The sequence below is a fragment of the Mesoplodon mirus genome, assembly GCF_964341445.2.
Source record: "Mesoplodon mirus genome assembly, chromosome: 10".
Lineage (NCBI taxonomy): Eukaryota > Metazoa > Chordata > Mammalia > Artiodactyla > Ziphiidae > Mesoplodon > Mesoplodon mirus.
Window position 1 is genome coordinate 33,154,673 of NC_138986.1, and position 18,565 is coordinate 33,173,237.

An 18,565-nucleotide genomic window follows, 5' to 3' on the forward strand; every position below is an offset into this window, starting at 1 on the left:
AGATGAGGAGAGGTGGGAAGTGAGTTCAGCAGAGGAGACACCCAGAGTTGCCTGGGGACTAGAGTCTGGGGACCCTAAGTGGTGACACAGGAAACCTGAATTTCTCCACAGTCCTGATTGTTCCAGGGGTGACGGAGTAGAGTGTTAGCAGGAACGTAATAACAACAACAAAAAAATAAGAGCAGTAAACTGTTTTAAAGAAATGGTTAAATTATGGGATATCAAATCAAAGATTGTAAAGATTTTAGAGACTATTTAACAACATAATATGCTCATGATATGTACATTTTTTAAAATGCAGAACATAAAACTACACCTATGGTGTTATATAAATCTTCTTTATAAACACATACATAAAATTGGTGGGAAACACATAAAATATTAAATGTTTATCTTATGTTCAATTTTGGGTGACTTTCATTTTTTTCTTTAACACTTTTTTATGATTTCCAAATGTCTTACGAAGAGCTTATTTTTATTTATAATCAGAAAAAAACCCTCATGTGATTTTTAAATAAATCGTTATGTTGTCTGGTATTTATCTATGATGCTGTTGATAATAATATACTATTTCTTGACATGAGCAGTGGTTTTTCCAGTTGTAACTTTTTAATTACTTTAAAAAATGCATAATATGGTAAATGTATTTTTTCCCACATTTTGTTTCACACACACACACACACACACACACACACACATTCAGTTAAGTCCCCTGCAGGTTAGCTGACCTCTGCACTCAGTATATGAATATGTGTAAAGAGAAATGAGCACATGGGCTTTGTTCAAGAAAGGCTCAGATGAATACCTGGCATATGGAGGTTTCAGGGTCACACAGGCTGCTGTGTCCATGACACTGACATGGAACACAGGTGCCCAGGACTGGTCCAGGGGTATGGCTACCTGGCTCAGAACGCAGTCGATAAAATCCTGGCATGCATGCCTGAAAGAAAACGAAGCCAATTAGGACAGCCAACTTGGAAATCTTTCTTTAGCAACACTTGGGTTCTTCAGTAGTTAAAAAGAAGGATTTCTTTCCCCCCCCATCAGCAGTAAAGACAACACCACTTAGAAACAATGAATGTCACTTTTGATTCCTAATGTGTATTCTGCCTGGTCCATAGAGTATACAAGCAGCATCTGTGTCATCAGACTTTAGCAAAGGAAAGCTGTCATTTGCAAATACCACTCAGCCTGGACAAACTTCAAATAGTCTTCTTTTTCTTGAAAAAGAAGTTTGTTTTTAAATAAAATTGTCATTTGGACTAAAGAGAGAATTCCAATGTCTTTGACAACCTAAAATCTGCTTCCACTGTGCTTGATGGGTAACTAGGAAATGTCCAATGAGACTCAGAAAAAAATTAATTAAATAAAAAAGTGTCACGGTCGTGTTATTTATATCGGTATAATCTGAAGACTATAAAAGTAAGAAATTCAAAATAATAAAAGCTCTACATGTCTTGGGAATATTAGGCCACCAATAAAATGTATCTTTCCTTGATCTAGTTTTTTCATTTTGCAATAAAAATCTGAGAGCAAACAGGAAACTGCTAGCAAAGCTGACATATGCAAAATCAAGACTTCCATCTTCATTCGGGTTTATTATGTAAATGTATCAAGAAACATCTCTGGCTCTTTGAAAGAAAGCCCATAGCTCTGAAGAGGGAATAAGAAGAGTCTTGTGTTTTGGGCTCAGATCTCTTGGTGTGCAAAGCTGCTGCATTTATTAGCCATTGTTTGATTTATGAGTAAGAGATAGGAGTTAGTTTTCCAGATTCCAGTGAAGGTTATAAAGGGATATTAGCTATGTAAAATTTTTTTCACAGGATATTTTACTCCCATTGATGAGAAAAGTCATTGCTGAATAAGCAGGGGAAAAAATAGTGAATTAAGAACTTCTTAATGCCTTTGCATCCTTTTGGTTCTGGACTAGGTCATCCAGAGTGGAGTAAGTAGACGTTCCTTAGAAGAAAAACGATCAATAGTCAGCACTCTCCTTGTTTGTTTGGATTTGGATAATGTGAGAGTACTTCAGTTAAGCATTTAAGAGTCTCTCTGCTTTTATCTCAGCCTATAAGAAATGCTAATGAGATTTAATAATATCCTGGATTTGAGCAAGGTGATAAAACTGGGAATAGTATTCAAAATATTTTGAGTCCTATTTGTCTTATAGTGGACCTAAGATATTTTAATAAGTTTATTCATATTCTTCAAAATAAAGGTTCAGTTTTGCCATTGTTACCAAATAAGGTCTGGAAATTATGGCTGAGGAATTCATTTAAGCATAACTGAAGAAACAATCCAAGGTGTGTTTAAAAATGTTACATAGTATGGGTTGTTCCAGTTCTGGTGTGTGCTGACTGTAGAATAAAATTGGATTTTCTTTTTATAGATTTCATCATTGGATACCTATATAATTATTGTTATTTTACTGGTATATTTGCTTGGTGTGTGTGTGTGTGTGTGTGCACATGTGTGTGTGTGTCTTTAAAAATCACACAAATTGAGAGTTCCTAGCTCTACTTTTTATATCAAACAAAAGTTTAAAAAAAGTCTTAGAAGAAGAATAACATTAAGAAATGGTACTTTTCATTGAGGAATCATATGAAATTCAATGTTATGGACTGAAATCTGAAGGTGAGCACTGAAGATAAAGTTTACACCCAGTTTCTCTTATTACTATGGCTCTTCTCTGGAAAGAGTAGGACAAAGTAGAAAAGTACTCCAGTGCGGGTAAAAGTCTGGGCTCCAAGTCAAGCCTGTGTGGAAGCTTTTAGGCCTATCTATGTGATTCTCAACCCTGGTTGCACATAGAATCATCTGAGGAGCTTTAAATACGGATACCTGGCTCTGCCCCCAGAGATTCTAATATAATTGGTGGAGACTAGGGCCAGGGTTTGTTGTAAAACTCCCAGGAGGGTCTAATAAGCAGCCAGGATTGAGAGTCATTGGCACACTCCTCATTCCCTGCTGGGAATGTGTGTCTTTGAAGGGCATACAGACTCTGGTACTGTAACATCAATGAATACGGAAGCCTTGATTTTACTAGTTAGTTTTGCCTGAGGGATACAGGCAAGTCGTTTGTTGTCATTGAGATGTGGTTTCCTCATCCCACAAATGAGCAGATGTATTAATTCAGTTGATTTCTGAAGTTTCTACAGTTCTAACACTCTAGATTAATTTTGCGTCCTTATAAACTTCTGAGTTAGAAAAAAAAAAAAAGAGAGAGAGTCTATTCCGCAACACAAGGATTAGAAACTTCAAACACACTTTGTAAAGGAATGAGACATATTTATTTCTCTTTAATCTCCTCCTTTCATGGACCTTGTATTTATTTTTTCCACTTTTCAAATATTTGAGGATGTTTTTCAAAATCAGATATTTTTCTTGTCAGTCAGCTGGGGCAAAATTCATGAGAATGATTATATTTGAGTTGGGAAAAAAAGAGGAAAGATAATAGCTACTTTTTAAAGTCCCATCTAAAATTCTTTCTGGAACAAAATAAAGAATTACAGAAAAGCAAGTACATAAACACTGTCCTAATCTTATCCCTTTTTTTTTTCCTAACTCAAACTTTTCCAAAGTTCTCTTCTTGCCTTGTGCTGAAATTATTCAGAGCTCAATTTCCTTCTGCTCTCCTTCCATCTTTAGTTTGTTTTCATAATATGGTATCCCATCATAATGTTAGAATCAAATTGCACAAAAATGTGGGAGGGAGGAGAGAAGGGAATGGGAGACAAAGAGAGTAAAGAGTCAACATGCTCCAGGTGCCGGGTTACATAACGCAGAGTTTAACAACAACAACAAAAAAGATACTTGTGCTGTTGCCATTAAAAACACTATCTTGTATCTTTACATGGGTTTTGCAATCAGACAATCCTAGGTTTAATTCCTGTTTCACCACTTACTACATATGACTTATGCAGGTTTTAAATACTGTGGGCTGAAGCTTCCTCACGTGGAATGTAAGGATGGTGTATAACTTACTAGTTGACTTTTAATATAGCTAGGTTTTTTGAAACAGACTTAGGTAGGTTCAGATTGCTGTTTTGCTGTTTTCCAACTGTGTGATAAAGGTCAAGTTTCCGAACCTGCCTGAGCTTCCATTTCCTCACCCATAAAATGGGAATTATAATGTGCTTAATGATGTTGGTGTAAGTGTATTAGCGAATGCACTTGACATTGTGCAGGATACAGTAAGCACTCAATAAATGGTCAGTTTTGTGTGTGTTTTTTAATAGGGTTGTGAGGATTAAATGAGATGATGTGTGTGTAGTGCTTGAAATACAATAAATCAATATGGGTGCCTCTATTCCAGATAATTTTTTAGATATAGTCATCAAGAATACACTGAAAACAAAGGCAACAGTGATTGTTCTACACTGCATTGGGAAACAAAATGACAATGTATGCCACTTACCTATACCATGTTCTTTAATATTTTAATGTATATGAAAAGAGTCTTTGGGTCTTCCATGTGTAACTGAAGTGGTAAAGAGCATTCCTAGAAATGCGCATGTGTAAGAAAAAAAGTCTAGTCTCACTATTTTGTCGTTTGAGTTTTATGAGTTGATAATAGGTACTGTTTGAGGATTTTTGTTTGAGGATTTAAAAAATTATTGTTGATGGCCAATTGATGGCTTGTGAGTGGTGATCCAGTACACACTAGCCATTCAACTGTGAGCCAGAAGCCCTAATAAAACATGATGGAAAGGGGAAACAAGATGAAATGAGCAAAATATCATTAGGAGATCACCTGTGAATTTCTGACTTCCATGATCTTATTGCAGAGAACCACATATTCAGCACTGAATAGTTTCCATTTCTACCTACAACCTAACCTGAGTTTAGGTCTGTTTAGGCAACAGTGTTAACTGAGACAACATTGAGGAGTGAGTAGCTTAGGTAAAGTATGGTAAACTCAACGGCGCCCACACCAACAAGTGTGGTGAGGAAATTGGGTTCTTTGACTTCTAGAGGTAACCTAGTCTCTACTTCAAATCATAAATTATAATAAGTAGGCATTTCTAGAACTGACATTTTTAATGAACAGGGCTACAGTGTTATAACCCTACAGGTAATAGGCAAGGCTAAGTGTCTTTACAACTGGCTATATTTACAATGGTAACCAACACTTAATTTTGTTTCTTTGTAACCACATTTCTGGATAAAAACATGAAATGAGTAGCTTGTAAATGCAAATGTCTCTAGAATACCTTACATTTGGTGAAAATATTGTAAAGGAATTGCTTTGTGTATTCATGACCCAAAGCATATGTTACTAGAATGGGATGTATTATTTCAAAACTGTCCTTAGTTCTTGCTTTGATGATTAGATTTTATGCCTGAGTAATTACACTTTAGATTCAAGATGAATTATAAATAAGATGTATAATGGATTAGAGGCAATGAGTTGTGGAGAAAACCTCAGGTAGCTTATTATAAGAGATAGGTCTTTATCCCCTAATCTCTCCTCTAAGATATTACTGTAATTATTGTCTGTTAACAGAAGCTTAAGTGAAATTCACAGGACATAGGTGAAGCCACCAATGCAGATAATAGTTTGTATGTGTTTCTAATTTTTCTTGATTTTCTTCATATATCATTGGCTTCATTTGTATTTGTATTGGTTAATTTATATTTTCAGATAATGATGGAAAATTACTAAAATTAATAGGAAAGTATGTTTTAGAATTACTATTTAAAAAGCCTGATGATCATAATAAGATGAATTTTAACATTTCAAATCTGGAATGGAAGGTAGATTGCATTAAAATAATCTGCTACTCTGCTAATATTTTTGTTCATAAGTGAAGAGTATTCTTTAAATAAATGCAGAAAAATATAGCTGTAGTAACTTTCTCTTCAAGATATCTAAGGTCAATCTTGACTACTTAATATCTTGTATAGCAAAATAACATTGCAGAATTAGATAATGTTAGAACTTCAAAACCCAACCTGTAATTTTATAGACTGGATAACTATATAATAACTAAGGCCTATAGCAATTAAGGCATTGACCAAGGTTACACAGTGAGACAGCAGTATAGCCAAACACTCCCTGGGATAAATAAAATTCCACCTCTGGTCTAGAAAAATCTCAAATTCTATCTTTTATCTTTTTCATGCTCATTGGAAAGGTAGCATATTTTGTATGTGCCTCTGTCACTGCCTCATTTTTCACATCTACAATGTGTGTGCATATATATATTTCACGCATATTGGGTTGTGCATATAGGTACAATATATATACTTACTGGTGTATGTACAAATGTATACATGTGTATGTATGAGTTATGATTTAATAATGGGATGGATTATTTGGTCATTTATTAGATCAAAATAGACACATTCAAATAAATATTGCTGTTCAGAGCAGTCACAAAACTATAAAATTATTCCAAGGATATTTCACAGATATTTGCAGTTATTCTTATGAAATTTGTCTTCTGACCTGTGTGGAATTCATACAATGGCAACTAAGTTGAATGACATTTCAATTTACAAAGGAGCTTTTATATGTATGATTTCATTTAAATTAATCCTCATGATGATTCTATGGGTACAAAAACCCCAAAGTTCAGCAACAAAGAGCAAATGTCCTATTCAAGTGGAGAAGCTAGGGAGGATTCACCGAGACCAAACTTCTTTTTTCTTTTCATTATACCATGCCACCTCTCAAGAGAGTTATATTCATTGGTTTTAAGTGTACTTCACCTGCCTTGTGAGCCATACTTAATAAAACTTCTCAAATCCTATTTATAAAAGATACACAAGATTACAGTCCTCCCTCATTATCTGCCAGGAGATTAGTTCCATGAGTCTCTGTGGATGCTTAAGTCCCAGAGTCGGCTCTCTCATATCCGCTGGTACGGCATTAGTAGATTCAACCAACCACGGATAGAATTTTTGATCTGCAGTTGGCTGGATCTATGGACTGGAAAACCGTGGAGGGTCCATTGTATATTTACTGAAAAAAACTCATACATAAGTGGACCCAGGCAGTTCAAACTCATGTTGTTCAAGGGTCAACTGTATTTATAAATAAATCAATAGTTAGATCTATAACTACTTATTCCGTTAATAATATTATTAACCATATTGACTTTGGTATTATTATTATGACTACTACCAGGCACTGTGATAAGTGCTTAGGTTCTAGTTCATTTAGCCTTCATGTGATTCTTGGGCTGTAGGTACGGGAGATATTAAAAATATCTAACTAGTATGTAGTGGCCACTAACCAACCTGACTAAGGGGAAAGAATCCATGCTGTAGGGCTGCAGCAGGTCCTGGAGGCCCCTCCCAGGCCAGCCTTTATTTGTTGCACTGTGGAGAGGACTATAGGGTCTGCAGGAGAAGGGGTGAGTGTGGTGGCAGTTACTCAGGGGCTTGGAGATTTACCAGCTGAAGTTTAAGCAGGTTTACAAGCTGCACAAGGTCTCAGTTTTAGTAAATGATGAAGTAGAGATTCAAATCCAGGCCACTTTTTCAGCAATTCCACCTCTCCCTAGATCATACTCTTCCTATTAAGATTTAATATTTGTAAAATTTAAATTGGTTCCAGAAAATAAAGATCTAGAAAATTTACCAATTCTGAAGATAGTCAAAGGAATATCCTAGAAAGTAAAAAATGCTTTTTTAAAATATAATGACTGAGTGACAGTGGCACTGTTGGAACAATTTATGTCCTTCTGAGAAGTCTATGTTAAAGAGAACAGTCTGATATTTATTGCCTAAGTTTTGTCATGTTCTATATAAAAACAATCTTTCAAATCCCAATATAATCTTGTCTCATAATCACTGCAGTTTAAATGTCTCTGTTCTGAAAAGGTGCCAAGAAAACAGATCAGATACAATAGAGGGGCCTTAAGAAAACATTCTTATTTCCTGACTCATATTTTTACAAATCTTTTAATTTTTATTAGCTATTCCCCTTGAGTTGTGATTCCTACTTCTAGGGAGCTATAACATCATCCTCTTCTTACTGCGTCTCATATTTTGAGTGGAAGATCAGATAAAATAGGTTGAGGGTATGCCTGAAAGTAAAACTGATTGCAGTAAAGGTGGGCCTGGGAGTATTTCCATTTGGCTGGTTGAGTGGGGTTTGAGAAGGTTAGTTGGAGCCAGCTTACCTCACAGGACAAGCCAGAATAGCCCAGGGGACAATCACATCTTTCTATCAAGTGAGCTGGAGGAGTCATTGCTGTGATGCGTCCTTGTTCAGCTACCTCCATTGAGATTTCAGAAATCCTGGAACAGCGAGCAAATACTTAGATGGGGGTACCAGTAAATTAAGCTTACCTAGCAAACACTCAATCCTGAAAGACGGGTCTTCTCAAAGTTTTGTCAACAACCACAAACTTGTTCTATTGTTTTGAAGCTGCTAAATTTCAGGGGCTCCGTGTGCCACATCTTATTCCAGCAACTTTGCTTCCTCAAAGGGTGAGATTACACATTAGCAAAATTTTCACATAAATCATAAAGCATTTAGGAAATCAGATGTCTGATGTCCTATTGAGAAGTTATTATAAAGAGTTTTCCTCCCACCTTTAAAAATGTGAGTGGCTTCAGGTAGACATGGCCAATTAGTTAGACATTTTCATTCTTTCAAACAGACAACCCAAGGTCATTCCCTGTTGGAAAATCTCCAGTCGTTACTAGTGAAATTGCTTTTAATTTGCAACTGGTCCCAATTTCTTGCTCTTGAATCTCTGAATGTCCTTTCAAGAACTTTAGAAAACCATCTAGGAAATGACTGAGCATAAGCTAGTAATATTGATAACTTTCTGAGGATAAAGAACCTCTCATATTAGTCTTTTGTTAACTTTATTGAATAAATCCTTCAAGTAACTTAACCCACCCTTCCTATTGGTGGAAAGGTCCTCATAATTGAAAACAATTATTCACAATAAAAATGTTGATACCCTTTGTAATAATTTGAAATTATACATTACAAAATATACACAGTCCATAAACTCAGACTGTTTCATGACTAACTGGTAACATGAAATGTTCCGCAAATAAACTTTTAAACGAGACAATGAATAGTTTTGCTTCAATAAAATGCACCTCTAATAGCTTAAGGAGCTTGAATCATAAACTTTATAACAAGCATAGGTAGGTTTTATTGACACTGGATTATGATTGCACATTCTGACTTGGCTCCCATTGTAATCTACAATCTGAAGACCAGCCAGCCTTTATGAAACACATGTTCAGTTAAAATTCAGATTTCATGCTCCCTTCATTATAGGATGCACAGCAGTTGTGATCTGTAAATAAACCGCTCCCCTCCTACAAGAAAGACTCTGGGTTCTCTGAGGGAGTAGGAAGGTAACTCGGTGTTTGTTGCAAAGTCATCTCTGCTAGTATCTCATGGTATTTTATAACCTGAGGAGTTTCTAGCATCACCTTCCCTTCTCTGGCACATGCATGCACACAACAGACCAGTGAGTATTTAAAAACCAAGTGAAACCTGAATGGTGTTAGCAACAGACATTCCTGCAACATATCATTATTTTTCCTCAGGGAATCAGAGAGGAACTGTTTTGCTTGAATCAGGGATTTGGCCAAACTCAGGCATCTATTTAAATGAATACTGAAAAACAAAGTCGTTAAGTTCTTCAAATAAATGTAAGAGAGGACAAAAGCAAAGAAAAAAGAAAATTTCAGCATTGCAATATGTACAAAGTCAGAACCTCAAACCACATGTATAACAAACTCTCTGCTTCTGAGACTATTTAAATTTGTAACTGAATAAAGATGCAGCGTTATGTGCTAACCACTTTGAGAGGAAGACTCAAACATATCTCTGACCTTTGTCAAAATTCCACTGTCTTACAAAATCAAGTGCTGATCCACTGCTTTATTTGTTTTTATCGTTACTAGATGTTCACTCTAGTTTTTTTGAGCCTAGAAAAAGTGAAGCATTTACTTACTCTAGTGTTTAAAAAAGGAACTCCTAAGCCAAAGGATATTATTTAGTGAGGTATATGAAATAAAGTGATAAGAGAAAGAGACTTATGGGGAAAAAAAATAACCTTACAGCAAAGAAAGGTGGAATTGGTGTGAGAGAGGCAAAGAAAGCATGATGAAAAATGCATGACAACACTGTTTCTACCAGATCCACTAACAAAATGTTCTGCGTACTACCAAACTTTTTTACTGAAGCACAGAACAATTTCAAAATAACATATTTTCACACTCACAAAGTCACCTGCTGTCTTCTAGGACATGCAAACCTGCTTTGGCTTCTGTCACCTAATTTACATTTGAAATTCTAAAATAATTAACAATATAACTGTCAAGATATTTTGGTATATGTTTTTGAAAAATTATTTCATATAAAAGAATCTCCTGTTTGGGATTGACATGTACACACTGCTATATTTAAAATAGATAATCAACAAGGACCTACTGTAAAAAACAAAACAAAGAATCTCCTGTTAGAAATGAGAAATATGAAAAAAAAATCAAAACAATATAGACTTAAAAGTGAATTTTGGTCCTTGATTTGGTCCTTACTTTTGGTACAATCAGAAGAGCAATATGAATCTTCTGCAACAAAGAAAGCATTTTCTGCTACATGTTTAACAGTGTAAACATTTGAAACATGTTTTTTTTTAAGGTATTTTATTTTCTTTATTTTTTAATTTTTAATTTTATTTTTTTAAGCATCTTTATTGGAGTATAATTGCTTTACAATGGTGCTTTTCTGCTTTTCTGCTTTATAACAAAGTGAATCAGCTATACATATACATATATCCCCATTCTCCTCCCTCTTGTATCTCCCTCCCACCCTCCCTATCCCACCCCTCTAGATGGTCACAAAGCACCAAGTTGATCTCCCTGTGCTATGCAGCTGCTTCCCACTAGCTATCTATTTTACATAATAGTATATATAAGTCCATGGCAGTATATGTAAGTCCATGCTGGGACGAAGTGAAACATGGTATTTTTATATTCATTGGTTTGTCAATGAGAGGGTTCATAATTTTGTTTTCTTTTGTTGTCTTGCACTGATCTACTATTTTGTTATATAAGATTATTTCTAAACATCTATTGATTTCATTTTCTTATAGACACAACAGAGAAGCTAATATGCCGGAGAAGTTGAGACTATGTGTATGAACTCAACTCAACTTTCTGCCTCCATGGCATACATTTAGCTACATCTGTGCAGTTCCTCATTTTATCTCATTAGATAAGTTTTCCCTTATACTTGAGGCACATAGCCTCAAGTATACTCATGTATACTCATGACTTTGAAGAATCCTGGCTTCTCCATTATTTATTTTCTCTTTATTCTATCATTTTTAAATTTATATCTTGCTACTAATTCCTCCCCTTCCCCAGCCCCATGGTATATAAACATGCTTACTTCTCTCTCCGATTAAACAATCCTCCCTTGACCTTTGACACGGCCTCATTCCTCCCTTTTATGGTTTTGTTCATGGAGAACAATAGTCTACATTCATAGTATTAGGTTCATTGCGCTCCATTCATTCCTCAAAACCTTGAGACTATTTCTGCCCCAGGACTTCACTAAAACTGGTATGAATGTCACCAGTGTGATCCTAAGTGTCAGTTTCAAAGAGCCTCCTTTTAATTGTCCTCTTTGGGTCATACGACCATACCTACTGCCTTATAGTATTCTCATCCGTTGGCTTTCATGACATTCATTCTTGTTCTTCTTCCATGTACTTTCCTATTCAATGTGATTCCCAGTCTTTTCACATCATAAGGCACAGGGAAAATGGCAATATAGTATGGCACACTGGGGTGAACAGATGAGAATGCATATGGTTGGGAGAGACAGGACCAACTTGGCCCTGCCTGGTTCCCCTGACGGTTGAAGGAGGATACCTTCTCAGCAATCTTACAACCTATTTATAGCACAGCAGTGAATTCTCTCTACCCTGCAGGACATCTTCTCCTGAATTTCTACCTGACATCTAAAATTCACCATGTCAAAGATCAATTCAATATTTTTTCCCCTTAATCTTGCTTCTGACTCTGTTTCCCTTTTGGGGGGAATGGCAGTAATTTCCACCAGATGACCCGGACGCCATCCTTGACTAGTCTTCTATCATCACACTCCGAAACCAAACTTTTAAATCTTTGTTGTCTGATGTCTTACTGATCTCTCTTATAGACTCTAGAATAAGAAATTAACTTGGATATTCATTATAATTTACCTGCTTTGTCTCATGATATTTCCATAGGTAGCCTTGATAAGAATATAATGGATATCATATAGCACATCCAAGAAGTCTTCACGGGTCACAGTTCTACTGATTCGAGGATCATCACCATAATATTTCCATTTTTTCTGTTAACAAGAAAAGAAACTACTTTGCCAAAACCGAGTGCAAATCCATTGGCATCCTGGCACCCAACAACTAACCACATTACCTCTGTCATTTCAATTTCATGTCTTGTCAACTGGCCAATTAGAGGAGCAGCCATATGCCTGACGATAATTCTCACATGACTAGGAGTCCCACCTCGAATGATAACTTGTGGGTTATATGTAGAGAAACCTGTCTCTTCCCGAGCCTCAAAATAGATTGTGTACTTGAGTTTGCCACCGTAGGCCATCAACTGATAAAACAGAATGAGGAATGATGAGTTAGAAAAATCTTCAAATAGCATTATTCTAAAAACATATTTTATTTTGTTCTCATGTGACTTCAAAGTTCTCGTCCTTACCTTCTTTCCTTCAAATTGTTCTGGAAGTTTCCAATAAAAAGGTTCCAAATGGAGATCTTGTCTCACCAGATCCATGTGTGCAACAATCTCTGGATGTTGAAAAATGATGCCTCTGGTAGTTGTGTGCTGCAGCGCCTCATCCACCAGGGGCAGAATGGTCTGCTCAGGCTTCAGAGTCACCTGCATGGGATCAAAACACAGCAGGGGGCTGAGTTTAAGTCTTTGGAGGCCTGCTTTAAACTTAACCTCCAAAATTTACAAGTAGCTCATGCAACTCAATATCAGAAAAACAAACAACCCAATCCAAAAATGGGCAGAAGACCTAAATAGACATTTCTCCAAAGAAGACACACAGCTTGCCAACAAACACATGAAAGAATGCTCAACATCACTAATCATTAGAGAAGTGCAAATCAAAACTACAATGAGATATTACCTCACACCAGTCAGAATGGCCATCATCAAAAAATCTACAAACAGTAAATGCTGGAGAGGGTGTGGAGAAAAGGGAACCCTCTTGCACTGTTGGTGGGAATGTAAATTGATACAGCCACTATGGAGAACAGTATGGAGGTTCCTTAAAAAACTAAAAATAGAACTACCATGTGACCCAGCAATCCCACTACTGGGCATATACCCTGAGAAAACCATAATTCAAAGAGAGTCATGTGGCACAATATTCATTGCGGCTCTATTTACAATAGCCAGGACATGGAAGCAACCTAAGTGTCCATCGACAGATGAATGGATAAAGAAGATGTGACACGTATATACAATGGAATATTACTCAGCCATAAAAAGAAACGACATTGAGTTATTTGTAGTGATGTGGATGGATCTAGAGTCTGTCACACAGAGTGAAGTAAGTCAGAAGGAGAAAAACAAATACCATATGCTAACACATATATATGGAATCTAAAAAAAAAAAAGTGGTTCTGAAGAACCTAGGGGCAGGACAGGAATAAAGATGCAGATGTAGAGAATGGACTTGAGGACACGGGAAAGCTGGGACGAAGTGAGAGCGTGGCATGGACTTATATATACTACCAAATGTAAAACAGACAGTCAGTGGGAAGCAGCCGCATAGTACAGGGAGATCAGCTCGGTGCTCTGTGACCACCTAGAGGGGTGGGATAGGGAGGGTAGGAGGGAGATACAAGAGGGAGGAGATAGGGGGATATATGTATGTGTATAGCTGATTCACTTTGTTATAAAGCAGAAACTAACACACCATTGTAAAGCAATTATACTCTAATAAAGATGTTAAAAAAATAAAAGAGTGATAGACTGCATGTCTATCTGCAGCCCCATCCCCTTCTGATGAACTGTTCTCATGAGAAACAGAACTCATGCACAATGAACAGGTAGGAGAGGGGATAAACCCTTCTGACTTGTTTGCATAGTGAAATCCACAACATCTGTGAAAACTGGTCTTTTACACTAACAATAAGTAGAGTTTAAAAGTAGGAAGAGTTAAAGGAAAATTAAGGCAAAAATGAACTTTTTTCCACCTTAAAGAGCGATGATTCTCTAAGCTTGGTTGGACTAAATATGCAAGTTCTGGTTTTCATTACTGCATGAACACACATCTATCTTCCCACTCTGGTGCCCTTGCTCTTCAGAAGGCAGCTTCTTCCCATCCCCAAACATAACATTTCCCTTATAATGTTTTCCTTTTTCACTCGGCATCTATTTCCTTATCTGCAATAAATGAACTCTTTTAAAGGCAGGATAAAAACGATATTTACTCCAACTGTCTAATGGCACATGGCCCCTCTACCAGTTCTAAACATGCGAAGGGGAAAAGGTTACTTAAATGTTTTGCCATTTCCTCCTACCTGTCAGTGCCTGGCTAAAAGACGCCAGCAGGAACTAACATTATACCATTACATGGCTCAGCAGTTCCTTACTCACCCACGTATGGATCAGTCCTTTTGCTTCAGAGCACTGAGTAGTGGCGCCGAAGCAATAGCAGCTGCTGCAGCCAAGTGGGTTCTTGGCCTCAAGTCCAAATTTTCCAAGCCGGCACCTGTCACAGCGGATGCCTTCCACATTCACCTGAAGAAAGATGAGAGATCCCCAGAGTCCATACGGTGACATGGTGAGAGAAATAAACTCAAGAATGAATAACAGGAGCACATTTTAAAGACAATGAAACAAAAAATAAAAGAATGCTGAATATCAGACTCACATCTCAAATAGCATATGTAGTTAATCTCTTTGTTAGCATGGCATGGGTCTAAAAAAATGCTTTATTTATAAATACATGCATTACTAAGGATATTGTATGTTGTTTTTTAAATTTAGGCAGCACATTTCCCATTATCCCACTGTGAGGAATATGAAAGAGTCATGAGAATTTTGAAAGCAAAATAAAGCTGTAAAAAACAGGCAGGATGTTAAAATATAGATTTAAATAATTATTATTGAATTACACTGTATATATGCACATATAGCATGTATTAAGTATAATCATAATTATAATATGTAATAATGCAGCATCATACTTTGTGCTTTGTCTAGGACTTTTAATGACAGAACCTTCCATTTTCCTAAATTCTCAAGACTCTTTACAACCACTCCCTAGATTTCATCTTTCTGTTTCCTCTGACTCTCTTTGCATATACGCCAAGACACATATTAATCAAACTGTCAAAAATTAAACACAAAGAAATCATATTAAAAGCAGCAAGGGAAAAACAACAAATAACACACAAGGGAATCCTCATCAGGTTAACAGCTGATCTCTCAGCAGAAACTCTACAAGCCAGAAGGGAGTGGCAGAACATAATTAAAGTGATGAAGGAGAAAAACCTGCAACCAAGATTACTCTACCCAGCAAGGATCTCATTCAGATTTGAAAAGATACTTCTGATACAGTCTTTACTGCATTTATCCTGGGACTGATTTTCCAGAAATATCTAAGGGAGAAAAAAAATCCTTCTTACCCTTTTTAAAAAAAAATTTATTTTATTTTTATTTATTTTTGGCTGCGTTGGGTCTTTGTTGCTGCACGCAGGCTTTCTCTAGTTGCAGCGAGCAGGGGCTACCCTTCGTTGCGGTGCGCGGGCTTCTCATTGTGGTGGCTTCTCTTGTTGCAGAGCGTGGGCTCTAGGCTCGCGGGCTTCAGTAGTTGTGGCTCGTAGGCTCTAGAGCGCAGGCTCATTAGTTGTGGCTCGCGGGCTCTAGAGCACAGGCTCAGTAGTTGTGGCGCACGGGCTTAGTTGCTCCACGGCATGTGGGATCTTTCCGGACCAGGGCTCGAACGCATGTCCCCTGTGTTGGCAGGCGGATTCTTAACCACTGCACCACCAGGGAAGCCCTTCTTACCCTTTTTAATTGGCTGTTTTCCTACATCATTTAACAATATTAATGAGGACTGAAATTTGCATATAGTCACTGTTTGTAATGTCAGTGCTTATACGTGATGAAATTTTACTGAACTTCCACAGCAGTATATCTATTTTTCAGTGTACAGTGATTGCGGATTAATTTGAGGAGAAATTTTTTTTTAAATAAACCTTATCATTTAGCTGTGATTTTCTCTGATGATGCTTAAGAGAACTTTTTCTCTCCCACATTATTCTTGTTGAAGCAAAGTGAATATGTAAAGACAAACTGAACTTTACTGTCGAAAATATATCATGTATACGTGCTAGAAAAATACGTTGGGTTTTGGTTGAAAATCAGTTCTTAAAAATCAATGCTTATCTGTATGCTAGGAAAAACTGTGTCTGGCAATGAATTTTCATTTGTCTGTCTGTCTGGCCTAATGATGCAGGAATAAATAACTGAATGAAGTTAAAGCTGAGCAATGGAAATAGAATTGAGTAAGGTTTTTCCTTACTGAATTTCGGCAGCACATACCTTACAAGTACACTGCCCAGTCTTATCGGTACAGGAGCATTTTTTAGTCTCTAAATCACAGGTTGAGTCATCAGTCCCTGGCAGGAAGCAGTCACAGGGATTGCAGTGAGGGTAGTTCCAGTGGCCTCGATTGCACTCTGTACATTTTGCACCAGAGAATTTGGGACGACAGTTGCATTGCCCCGTGTTTCTATTGCATTGGAAATCCAAGGATCCCACCGAGCTGCAGTTACAAGGCTATGGAGGAGATAAAAACAGCAATGATTAACATCATTTCATGGGCAATATCTTTAAATTTTAATTCTAATGTTTCTATGCTTCCATTAAGCACATATTAATCATATGTCTGTTATATGCTTTGTACTGTTCTAGTTTAGTCGCTTGGGAAACATCAGTGAACATAATGTTAAAATTGCTTCATGCATTTACTAAAATATATGAGTGTCCAGAAACCATAAAGCTATTGAATAAGAAAGAAACTGTGTTTTCTCTGTCTTTGTGGTGAGCAGGAGTTAGGTATAGGTTTTCTTCAAATACTTCTTACTTCAGAGATTGAACTTTAGACAAAGCCATTTTACCTTATCATTTCATTTTTATAGCATTTATTGTATAGAGACATACCTTACAATCTAATGTAGGGAGAGAAGTAAATACATAAATATAACACAGTGGAATAAGCATGATATAATAGGGAAAACGCAAAATGCTATGAGAACGTATAAAAAGCACCAAACCAGATGTGGGGAAGCCAGGGAGAATTTAGAGGAGAAGTGATATCTAGGATGCTGTGTTTTAGAGTTAGGTTTGCAGAAAAGCCCAATCTGAGGTGCTTTGCTGGTAACCTTTTTTCTTCTTCCTAGATATGCATAGGATTTTCTCTTTATATATGTAATTTGAAATTTTGCTAGAATTTTTTTTAATGCTCATTCCAAACCTTTTATTTTAAACACTGAAAAAAAAGGTAAAAGTTTAAGCAATTAAAAAGTGATGAGACCATTAAAAAATTCCTATTGCTAGGGTGATGAGAGGCCCTTGGAAAATTTTAACCTATACAAACAAATAAGACTGGGTTAAACACATTCCCGAGCATTGAAGCTATTAAGATTATTAGACTGTGAAATATGCTGCCAAGGAAGTGCCAGATCCACCACCTCTTGAGACACTTAAAACTCAACTAACAAAACAGTACAAAATGTATTTCCGGGAAAAGGAAACTAGCACAGAAGGGGATCAAGCTACTAATTCAAGATATCTTTTTGTTTTCCTTCTGATATTCATGTTTAAGCAGCTACTTTTTTTTTTTTTAAGAGGGAGGAGATATGGGGTTATATGTATACATATAGCTGATTCACTTTTTTATAAAGCAGAAACTAATACACCATTGTAAAGCAATTATATTCCAAAAAGATGTTAAAAATATTAAAAACATTAAAAAATTGAAAAATAAAATAAAATGATGCCAAGTTTTGCTAGAATTTTTAAAAGCTTGAGTCTTTTTAAAAATTAATTTACTGGAACATGGTGAGTTCTTTCAGTTTGAGAATAAAATTGTTCTTTAATTCAGTGCTATTTCTTCAAATTTGTTTTTGATTTCTACTTCTGTTCTAATTTATCAATATTCTTCTTCAGGATCATTTATAATTCTTAAAGTACATCATTTTTGTCTGTCTGCCAAATCAATAATATACTACTGTTTTCTGTAGTCGTTTCCCTATTTGTCTCTCAAATTTGTTCTCCATTTTGTCCTTTCCATTCTACACCATGAAAATTCTGTTGTATGTATATACCACCAATACTTATTTTAATTACACTGCTGCATTTTTAGCTTCTTTTCAATAATTTCTTTATCTCATCTCATCAACAATCTTCAATTGCTGCTCATCCACATTTCTCTTTGTCTCCTATTGCTTAAGGCTCTCTGTTTCTGATTTACAGCTCATAGTTCCTTGCATTTTAATTAAAATTCAAGTGGATTTCTAAATGTTAT

The 18,565-nt window shown here is 36.3% G+C and overlaps 1 protein-coding gene across 1 annotated transcript in view; it reads right to left on the reverse strand.

Annotated features, from left to right (window-relative positions):
• LAMA2 (laminin subunit alpha 2) overlaps positions 1–18,565 on the reverse strand; it is a 610,104-nt gene that overhangs the window by 185,200 nt on the left and 406,339 nt on the right. Inside the window, exons 23-29 of the mRNA XM_082634259.1 lie at positions 16,579–16,815; positions 14,626–14,769; positions 12,712–12,891; positions 12,415–12,603; positions 12,198–12,331; positions 8,133–8,250; positions 806–940 (exon numbers count right to left, since the gene is read on the reverse strand). Coding sequence (XP_082490385.1) covers positions 806–940; positions 8,133–8,250; positions 12,198–12,331; positions 12,415–12,603; positions 12,712–12,891; positions 14,626–14,769; positions 16,579–16,815 — 1,137 coding nt within the window. The remainder of the gene's footprint in view (positions 1–805; positions 941–8,132; positions 8,251–12,197; positions 12,332–12,414; positions 12,604–12,711; positions 12,892–14,625; positions 14,770–16,578; positions 16,816–18,565) is intronic.